This window comes from Strigops habroptila, chromosome 8 (assembly GCF_004027225.2).
Source record: "Strigops habroptila isolate Jane chromosome 8, bStrHab1.2.pri, whole genome shotgun sequence".
NCBI classification, from domain to species: Eukaryota; Metazoa; Chordata; class Aves; order Psittaciformes; family Psittacidae; genus Strigops; species Strigops habroptila.
The window spans coordinates 40,070,994-40,081,560 of record NC_044284.2 but is presented as its reverse complement, the minus strand read 5'-3'; the positions used below and the strand labels follow the sequence as shown (position 1 = coordinate 40,081,560).

Genomic DNA, 10,567 nt, shown 5'->3' with positions numbered 1-10,567 from the left:
AGAAACACCAGCTCAGTATTTGTCCTCCACCCCCCCAAAGCGTCACCATCCCATCCCACTTCTGCCTCTTCATTCTCCTCCAAAGCCGGAAAACCCACTGCTGCTGCTAAAGTAAATACCAAGGGTTGCTATTTTTATCCAGCCCACGATCAGGCATGCTTTATTTTTGGTGTTTAAACTGCATGCTTTTTTTGTGGGAGGGGGAAAGGGAGGGGAAAAGGCAGAAGCGTGAGGGGAAAAATGAGAGGAATGTTTCTCCGGAAGCAGAGTTTTCCATTGCTTACTTTAAGTCAGGCTAGCATCTGCAAACAGAAATCACAGCCAGCGAACAGAGCAAGCATCTGAGGAAGAAGGTGTGAGAATGTCTGCAGTCACCCCAATATACAGGCCCTAGGTACCAGATGCGAGTTATCAAGGCAGGAGTGAAGCTCCCAGCTGTGTAATTGTGCAAACTGGTAAATAAATCAGCTGAATCCAATGAAATAAGGGGGAAACAAAAGGGTGTTTCTATTTTCAGTATCAAGTTAGTGATGTTTTCCAAATAAAAGGGTTGAGAGAATCTTGGAGGAAATGGAAGTTATCGGGGGGCCTTTATGGCACAGGAAAGACTTTGATCTCACATAGAAATAAGGAATTTGGGAAGGATGGATGGAAAGCAGGGGCTGGAGGGGGGGATTTTATTTCCATCTGGTCCTAGGCCTGGGCTCAGACCAACATCCCATGATGTGACAGGAGATTATTCAGCATGGGCTTACTCAGATCCTGTGCTTGAGGGGCACCAGCAAGCAGAGAGTCATGTAATCTGGAGCAGCGGTGATTCATCAGTGGCTGAGTCACGGCTTCCTCTTGCCCATTAAAGTTTCTGAAAAACAAAGCACAATCCCTTAGAGCCCAGATACACTGGATGCCAAACAAAACTAGGAGGTGGCAGGTTCAACTTTCCCCCCAAATGTACATTTTTTCCACACTGCATGTGAAAGAGCCATGGAACTCCTCGTGGCAGGAGGCATCCACAGGGTCAAGCATCAAATGGCGTTTAGATTCTTTCAAAGCATCTCCTATGGACCACTATGGAGTAAAGGATGCTGGCTAGAGCCATGGACAGACTGATTATATTTGTATATTCTTGCATTAACTCTAAGTTTCTTTAAGTCTGTCTGATGCTTCCCAACTCGGTTTAATGGTATCGTTACACTTGATGGCATCAAGACACTCCTTTATGGGAAGCAGCACCATGAGAGGTTTAAATGCTGAGGTCAGTGTTATCAGCGCCCACCAGCTCCCCCACATCATCACAATGCTCCTACCTGAAGGCAAGCGGATGCTGAATCACCTTGCTCGGAGGGGCCCCCAAAAAGCTGGGGAAGGTGCCCAGGCCAGTGGCTCCTCCCTCAGCAAGGCCTCTGCCAAATGAAACTAGTGACAAGAAAGCACCAAGCCCCAGAAGGGTGTTTGCTAAGGGAACAACGCAAACCCAGCCACCACTGCAGCAGCACTGCCCAGGACAGGCAGGGCTTTCATCCCCCTCAACCCCAGGAATGGGCACCCTTAAGCCTGATGCCTCTGGCCACGCTCAGCCTTGGAGACCTCTAATAACAAATATTTCCAGGCAGCCCTACTAGAGTGGTTTCAAAGGTGATGTTATGCTATCGGGTGCTGTAGAGTGGCCATGTGTTCCCTGGCTGATTGTGAGCACCCCGGTAGCTTCTTCTGCATGCCCTGGGAAGGGTGTTTTCATAGGGTACCTGCAAACAAGGAAAGTGACGCAGCTTAGAGAGGGGGGAGAGCTGGGATGGGTGAGCCAAGATGGGGTGAGCCATGAACATGGTGCAAAGCCCAGGGATCTCCATCCTGTAGCATAAAACCAAGGAAAAGTTTCTTGTGGTTAACAAGTGGCAAATCTTTAGGTAAAAAGGGTTTGGTGCTTCCTGCAGCACATAAACACCTTGCCAAAGGCTACTAGGAGGCACTTGACACAAGCTGTAGCCTGTAACATGCATTTCTTGGGGTCTCTCACCCTCTGGCCCCAGCACTAGGACAAAGGCTGGAAGGCATAGGAGGCAGCTGGGGCTGACAGGCAGGTTGCTTCCATTCCTTCTCTCTGCCCCCCATTTCCTCATATTCCCACTGCAGCTTTGCTCCTGGTGCTGCCAGGACACAGCACCAGAAGCACAGGGCTGTTTTCCAGCAGCTTTGAAGGGTCAGGAAGCCCTGGCTATGCCAGCTTGACTAGTTAGAACCAAGACCAAAGTTGAAAAACTGAGCCGCTAGCTCTGGAGGAGCTAGGAGCATGACGGAGGGCAAGTGTGGGGGTTTTGCAATCCAAAAAAATTCAAGCCGGACAGAAAAATTCCAGCAAAACATTTTTCTAGTTGCAGCTTGCCCAGCTGTCAACACTGTAACGCTGCATGGAGTCTGCTCAGCCCTGGACTGGAAAGCAATTGGGATCTGGCGATTCCTGGATATCTCTCATACGGACATGAGAAAGAAAGAAGACAGACAAAAGCAACAAGTGAAAGCTGGGGATGGCAATCCGAACTGAACTGAAATCAACGTTTGAAAATATCAAAACCCTGCGTGTCTTGGAGTGCCTTCCTTGGGTTGAAACATCATTCATTATCTCCACGGGGGTATAGCACCCATAACACTCCTGAGTGCTGAACGTGGGGCAGAGCAGCCCCGGGATGCCCCCTCCGGTGGGGATGCTTGGTCACCTCCTCTTCGGCTTCAGTGTCCCCATTCCAGTGACAGAGCATAGGCACTGGGGTGGTGCAGTGGTGATGGGGTACAGGGTGGCAGTCCTGGCACTGCTTTTCAGGCGATGGAAGTCTGACCTGTCCTTAGAAACCTTCCAAGAACAGGAGCTGCACCACCACCCCTGCGAACCCCCACTGCTGCCCTCCCCAAAAAGCTTCTGGGAAAACCTCTGCTGCACCAAAGCGCAGGCCTCTTTCCCAGCGAGGGAAAATGCGTTATTCTCTCCCTCTTCCCAGCGACTTTTTCAGGCTATTTCAGGCCCCGTTTGGTGCCTCCCCCCACGCCTCTTTCCTAGACTAAACAACTCCAACTTTGCCAGCGCTTCCTGGGCGCCCGCGACCCCGCGGCCGCAAAGCACCACGCACCCTTCGTCCCCCCGCACAGTTTCGGGGCTGTGCATGGGGGACCGCGGCGCTGGGCCGCAGCCGGAGCCCCAGGTGGGGCCGGGCTGGCGGCGGGGCCGGGCCGGGGGCGGGGAGGCGGGACAGGGCGTCCCATTTCCTCCGGCCGCCGGGAGCCTCCGCTGGGGCGGGTGGACGAGCCGTGGCAAGGAGGTAGGACTTGCCGGGCGGCGGGACTCGAGGGGGCACCTGGGAGGGGGCAGCCGGCCGATCGCTTCGCCTTCCCTTCCCTGGGTGTTATTCTTGGCTTTAGATTATCCAAACTTAGGGCTTTTCTCTAAGGGTGTATCATCTGCTTCCGTACCCCCGCGGGCGGGCAGCGGTGCAGGCAGCTGCCGGCCGCGGCGGGGCTGGCGCTGGGGTTTGGGCAGGGGCACAGCCAGCGAGCAGGTACTGGCAGAGCCGGGTGGCTCAAGTAGCACTTGAGAAGTGGCGGTAGAAAACAATCAGCTCTCGGGGGACGTTTCTCAGATAGAGGGCCTGCCCAGCACCAGGGGGTTCGGGTCGCAAACACTTAGAGGTAAGGCTGTGCCAGGAAACTTTGCTGTTACTTTTCCCTGGAGAGCTGTAGGGCTGGCCCAGGTGGGTCTGCATCCCCAGAGCCTTGTAACCACAGATGTCTGTGATCCACCCCAGGGAGGGCCATGGGTGGGCTGGGTAGGGGCTGCCTGCCAGCCCGGAGAGGCAGCACTGCGTGAGCTGTAGTTCAGGGGAGACAGAGATGGGCTCTGAGGAGCTCCTGGTGCTGTCAGGGATGAAAGCAGTGCTTTTCTAAAAGCAAAACTGGCCTTTTGGCCAGGAGTTGCACTGATTCCTGGGCCAGTGGCAGCCAGGCATGTGCAGATGGCAGAGCAGGCTCTAGGCAGCAGCTTGCAAAATAGTTTCACTTTAACCCTGTTATCCAATACTCCTATCAGTAGTTTTCCAAATTCCTCACTTCAGGGGGTGAAAGCATCTACATGCAGCTTCTGGCTGGAAGGTTTGGTGGTGGTGGTGGGAATAAGACAAAGCTTTAGTTGGTTTCGTTTGTTGGGTGGTGGCTTTTGGTGGTAGTGGTTTTTGTTTTTTACAACGTTTGAGGAAGGTCTCTAGAGTTTGCTGCGAGTTCTGCGAGACCGGCAGCAAAACTCTTCATTATTCACTATTTCCAAAATAGTAACATGCAGTCCCAGCTAAGGAAACTGCTCACCCTCAGTGTCCAGTTTCATCCAGTTTTCCTTTAAGTCTGCAGGTGCAAATGGGAAAATAGATGTCACTCGTGTGCAAGTGTAGCTGTGTCTCTGCTAGTTGTATCAGAGAGCTCACAGGCTCCAGTAGAGAAGTTAGCCTCTCCTAGCCTGACCTGTAGCTATTACTGCCAGTGAAAAGTGGATATAAAGCTAGTAACAGAAAGTGGTGAAGTTTAATACTGTGGCTCCTGCTTTGCACTACAGCATCAATTGTATGAAGTGAGGTCTTACCAGAAATGAGGGCTTATCCGCATTAAGGAAGTGAGGGTGGCAGCAGGTCAGATGGTTTTGGGCCACCTCCACAAGTCCTGAGTTGCAGCTGGATACCAAGCATGGGGGAGTTAAATAACCTAGAAATATCAGGGCCAAACCCCAGAGGTCATGGGCTGTAGGTTGGTTGGCCTTCAGAGCTGCCCCTGCTCTCAATATGGATGCAGGGAGAAGCTCCTTAGAGCAACTCTGCTCCCACCTGAGCCAGGCTGCATGTCAGCTGAAAGGAGCAGGTTGAGCTTTGTTAGGCTGGAGGGAATTTCAGAGACCTAAGAGCCTGTTGAGTGTGAGCCTAAAGGACTTGCAAAATTAGGTCCTAAAACATTTCCAGCTCTTTCCCCTCTGCCACAGTGACCCCGTGTCGCAGTTTCCAGCCTTTTGCCCCCTGTTTCAAGCAAACTGCAACTTTTCCATGAACTCTGCCTTCATCACTAGCCACTGTGGTTGCTCTGCAGTGCACATCCTGCTCTGCAGGATGTGAGCAAGCCAGCATTGCCAAGGCAACCCCTCTATTTTGATTTCCCCATGCTAAGACTGGCAGCCTTTACCCCTCCAGCTCAGCCAGGCAGGCCGTGCACACCAATGGTTTGTGGTGCCATCCCAAGCGGGCCCTTGAAAGGAGCTTGTTTTCCACCCACAGCTGCCTGTAACTGGAGGAGTGGCAGATGCTCCCCACCCTTGAAAACCGGCTCTTTTGGAGCCAGCATGGATTAAAGAACCTCATGTTGGATGCCCAAGTTCAATTAAAACTTACACAAGCTGCACAAACCCCAGCCATGCAGAGCTGCCATCAGATAGAGCCATCTATCCCTGGCTGTTGGATGCCCCAAGTGGGTTACCATGTCAGCTTTACCCTGAGTTGCTGCCAGTACCAGCTATGCAAAACCAAAGAGCAGATTTAGCAGGGCACTTAACAGCTCTCCCTGAGATGCTTCCCTAACTCCCTGTGCCTCCCTGGCCCTGTTTCTTGTCCCATATCTTGATCCAAAAAAACCAGCCGACCTCCCAGCTGCAGCTCCATGTGCCTTGGGCACACAGTTCATGCCCATCATGGGCATGTGGATGCAGCTCTTCCCCTTTGTCCCCTCTCTAAGGGGAGGTGTTGCTGTCACACCAAATTGAGCAGCAGCACAGGTTTTTCCTAAATGCAGCTCTCGCTGTGCATGCGGACTTTCAGCTAGTGATGGGTGGCCTTGGGTAACCCCTCTGCCCTTGGAGTTGCTGGATCAAAAGGCACCAGTTTTTCTACTTACCCTCCCCCACCCCCCTTTTTTTTTTATATCAAGCTGAAGAACCCCTTTATTGAGTACACAGACATCCCTTCATCTACAAAACAAAAGGCAATGCACACACTGAAAAGGCATTTGAAAACCAGCTGCATATCCATGCAGAAAGGTGGCCCTGGGATTTCAGTGCTGCTTGCTCAGGGTGGTTGCAGGTACCTCTGCCTTCCCCTTGCAAGGGATGCTCAGCCACATCCTGCTCCAGCCTTGCCCAGGGCAGCCACAAGTCCCCGGCTGGGCACTTCAGGAACAAGCAGCAAGGGCCCCTGCATTACATTCAGCTCTGGTTTAAAGTGGAAACATTTCAAAGGGCTCTGCCTTCCCCCCCCCCCGCCGCAAACAATTAATTACAAGTTTAAAAGGAAGTTCCAGCCTCCTTCCCTCCCCAGAAGTTTAGAGGCAATAAATATAAAGCAGCTCAGCGCAGGAATAAAATCGTACATCCTGTTTTGTCTGAAATTAAGGCGGTTGTTGTTTTGGGCTTGGGTTTTTTTACTTCTTTTTTGGAGTGAAGTGTATCATAGACATCCAGTAGTCTTGGCTGGATAATGAGCTGTCAGGATATTTATGGATAAATGGCAAACCTGCATCACATAGATGATTCAGGCTGAAAAGAAGGAGCTCTGTTTATTTGTGTTGCAGTTTAGCCTTTACTTACAGCTACCCAAAAAAAAAAAGGCCTTGGCGAGGATGAAGGTTGGGACAGGGAGCAGTTTTAAGAAGTTGCTTTCACTTCTTCCTCCACTTGCCCTTTGCTAGTAATGCCTGTGGGCAGCAGATAGCTGAGACCAGCACCCAGAGAGCCCTTGCTTTTCTCCCCTGTGATCAAAACCAGATCTGTAACGCTCACTGCCGGCTCCAGGCAGGGGATAGGAAGAGGATGGATGAGACTTTAGTCACCAAGCCCTCAGCAGCAGCCTGTGATTTCTGAGGCGGGGACAGTGGCACCATCTTCTGCCAGGTAGGGGAATGAGGCAACGCAGGGGGAGGTTGATTTCCCAGGGCTGGGAAGCTGCTCAACAGCAGTGGTGGTGTGGAAGAGGCTCTTCTGTCTCTTGCAGCATGATCCCTACCTCGAGGGTGCAGGTCTGGCCTCCCCACCATCCTGCTTGTATACCTCCAAAAAAACCCCACCATATAAGTTTGTGTGTGTATATATAACTCCCTTTCTAGCAAGCAGAAACTGGAAGACGCAGCAGACTGGACAAAAATCCAGCAATAAAACATTGGCTAAATGAAGACATTTGTAGCTAAAGCCCAAAGCACCTCCCAGAGCACTATCTTTCATATAGTAAATCTCAAATGAGTTTTTCAGAAAGGCTTCCACAGAAATTAATACGCCCATTTTCATCACATTTCCCATGTGCATATTTAAAAGAGAAACCACCAGCTAATTAGGGCCAGTTCAGCTACGCTTTTGTGCAGCTCGAAATAATAAATACACAGCAGTCAGTCTGTTTCTGTGGGGGCCAGAGAGTTTAAACCCCTTCTTTTTAATAGGTTCTGAGCACTTGTCAAGTCCCCTTCGTATTCCTCCTGAGAGGTGCTTTGGCTCTGCAAGAGCTGCCAGAGGGAGAGATAAGGAATTGGTGGTCATGGGGGAAAAGTGGTGCAAGCCTTCCAGGACACCTTTGATGTTCAAGCTGTACCCCTTAGATTTTTATTACATGGAAGAGGTGGCTTTCCTTTTACAATGCCTCAGTTTCCCCTCCTGTGCACATGGGGATTTCATCATTCCTTCAAGAGGCTGTGGGGCTTGAATCCCGAGGGCTAGCAAAGACACTGATGTAAATGCTGAGCAAGGGTGAAACATAATATTAGAGCCTGATACTGCCCGTGCCAGATCTTCATCTGTACAACACATAATTTAGTGACACCCATGTTGGGCCAGAACTGCAAACTCGTGGCACAAAGCCCCCTGCCCTACTCCGAACCCCTGGGAGCTTTGCTCGGCCCCAGGAGAGGAAGAAAGCTGTGAGCATAGGCCACAGCTCCCTGCCCCTGGAGGAGGGCTTTGCTGGGAGCCCTACCACTCAGCATCACCTCTCTCTCCCTGAGGGAAGAGGAAAAACCTTACGTCAGGCTGCAGAAATGCTCCTTGGCCCTACCCAAACCCTTGGAGCAATTCCCAGGTGAGGCAACGCGGAGGCAGCTCCTCCATCCAGAGCCAACCCTTGTGCTCCCCCAGCGCCACAGTGGGTGCAAGGCTGCTCACCAGGGTCCACCCACCTGACCACCACCTGGAGTCCCACTGACCATAGTCCTCATCAAAAATACAGGTACTTCAACCACAGCCCCCCCTCCCCCAAACCTGCTGGCAGTGCCCTGGGTGCCAGGGCGGCAGGACCAGGCCTCAGCACGGTGCCTGGGAGAGGCACATCTCACCTCTGTGCTGCCCGGACACTGGGCAGTGCCCTGCCCGCAGCAGCTCGGCTGCCTGTCCTAGACCACGGGCCATGAGAAATGGTCTCTCCAAACCAGACACCCCATCCCATGGTGGACCAGGGGTAAGCAGAGGCTCATGACTTGTTGAGTCACAGCTCCAGCGGCAGCAGTACTACTCTCCGCAGTGTTCCTTTGTCTGGTCCAGGCATGTCCCTTCCTAGACAGGAAAGATTGTCCTGGAGACAGTATTTCATTTGCTAAGAAATAAGCCCCACAAAGGGCTAAGAGCTCCATGCTTTGGCTGCCAAGCAAGGGTTAAGATGTATGTTGGGGGGGGCAGGATTTGTGCTTGGCCAGATACCAAGGCAAGTAGGGATGTCCAAAGCCCTCCTCGCCCATCCCCACCACAGAGAATGAATCCCAGGGGAGGTTGGGAGGCTGTGTTTCTCATATGGGGACACGCAAAGGGATGTGGCCAGCAGCGTGACCCAGCCCCTGTGACCCCAGACCCCTCCAAGGCAGCAGACCTCTTACCCTGCTGAGGCTTTGACTGTGCTGGCAGCTCCATGGAGAGAATTGCTGAGGGAGCAGGCACCCAATCCATGTGATTTCCTGTCTCTGCAGGCACCATCCAAGGAAGTTTGTGGAGCCCACTAGCTGGTTACAGGAGCCGAACGTATCCCAGGGGGCCTTCAAGCAGAGGGAGCAGCACAGGCAGCCTGCCCGGGAGCCAACATGGAGCAGAAGATCAGCTCCTTCTTTAATTCCATCTTGGAGCTCATCCGTACCAAGCATGAGGAAGGCATCTTCAACACTGTCTGTCTGGCTGTGCTGTTGGGTCTGCCCTTTGTCGTCCTCATTGCATTCATTTTCATCTGCTGCCACTGCTGCTTCTGCAGCCAGCGGGGAGAAAGCAGGAAGAAAGGTGGCCCCAGCAGCAACGGGCAGCTGCACGCTGAGAGGAACAAGAAGAAAAAGAAAAAGAAGAGGGATGAAGAAGACCTATGGATTTCTGCTCAGCCCAAGCTGCTCTTGCTGGACAAGAGACCTTCCTTGCCCATCTAGTGGACAGGAGGGCATAGAGGCCCTCTCCTCTGACATGCCACCAGTCCTTTCAGCTCTGCGCTGCAAGGGGCGAAGAGATGCCAAAGCTGCTGCCACTTTATGTTGACTTTCAAAAGAGGCTGAGCTCAGCAGCCAACCAGCATGCTGAACAGCGAGCAGAGAGCAAGGTAGTCAGGCACAGGTTTATGCAAGCCCCTTCTCCCCCACCATGACAGTGTGCCTGACAGAAACCTCTGCAAACAACAGGCATGCATACAGGCACATGCCCTGCTGAGCACACAAGGGTGACCTGCCACCAGACCGTATGTACCTCCTACCATGAGCACAGCACACACGCACTGGACTGGCATACAGTGAGCCGGGTGTGAGGCTCTCCCTCTGCACTTGTATGCAAGCATATGCACTGTGGCACAGACAAGGGTGCAGGGACCACATGCACACAAAGATCGACCTGCCTGCACGCTCCCCCTGCACAAATATGGACAGCCACATAGGAAGCAAGCACAGGCATGGCACATTTGCTTGTCCTGCCACAGAGATGGCACAACTTGACTGTCTAGGCTCCATCCAAACCCAGCTCACACTGGAGATACAAAGTAAAGCCAAGTGCAGAGTTACCCCACAGCTCAAAGATGTGCCATCTCCCTGGCCACCAAACCAAAGGCAGCTGCGAGCACCTGAAGGCAGATGCCCTCAGCCCAACCTTAGAGACCTCAAGACACCATCTTAAGGCAGCAAAGCAGAAGGATGCATTGCCACCTAAGCTAGAGGCAGGAAGGAGAGAGGAGGCTTCAAGACTGACCCTTTTGCACCAGCACTTAAAAAAAAGAAAAAAATCTTCCTTGAAAGACTGTTTTATACAGACTTGCCTTTAAAGAGCCCACTACGCTACTGCAAGAGTGGAAATAAGCTGAGGCTGTGTAAAGGCTTAGCTATGGGCATTAGAGTTATTTATTGAATGACTACTAAAGAAGAGCAGGACCAAAGGCTCCTATGTTGTGGGGCTAGGCACACCAAAGCGGTATTGCAGCAGCAGACATGCTTTCCCGGCACACTTGGCTGTCCCCTCTCTCTGCAGCCTTTGTGCCATGCATTAGGCACGCAGAGGGCTTCTGTACAGCTGTGAAGCTGGCTGGCTCTGGGATTTGCTGTAGAAGTAGAGAGGAGTAAAATTCAT

The 10,567-nt window shown here is 52.3% G+C and overlaps 1 protein-coding gene across 1 annotated transcript; it reads left to right on the top strand.

Annotated features, from left to right (window-relative positions):
• Nucleotides 1–9,038: 9,038 nt before the first annotated feature.
• KIAA0040 (KIAA0040 ortholog) lies at nucleotides 9,039–9,484 on the top strand. Its single transcript, XM_030493487.2, has one exon. It carries the CDS (start codon nucleotides 9,061–9,063, stop codon nucleotides 9,388–9,390), a length of 330 nt encoding a protein of 109 aa, XP_030349347.1. The 5' UTR covers nucleotides 9,039–9,060; the 3' UTR covers nucleotides 9,391–9,484.
• The last annotated feature ends 1,083 nt before the right edge of the window (nucleotides 9,485–10,567 follow it).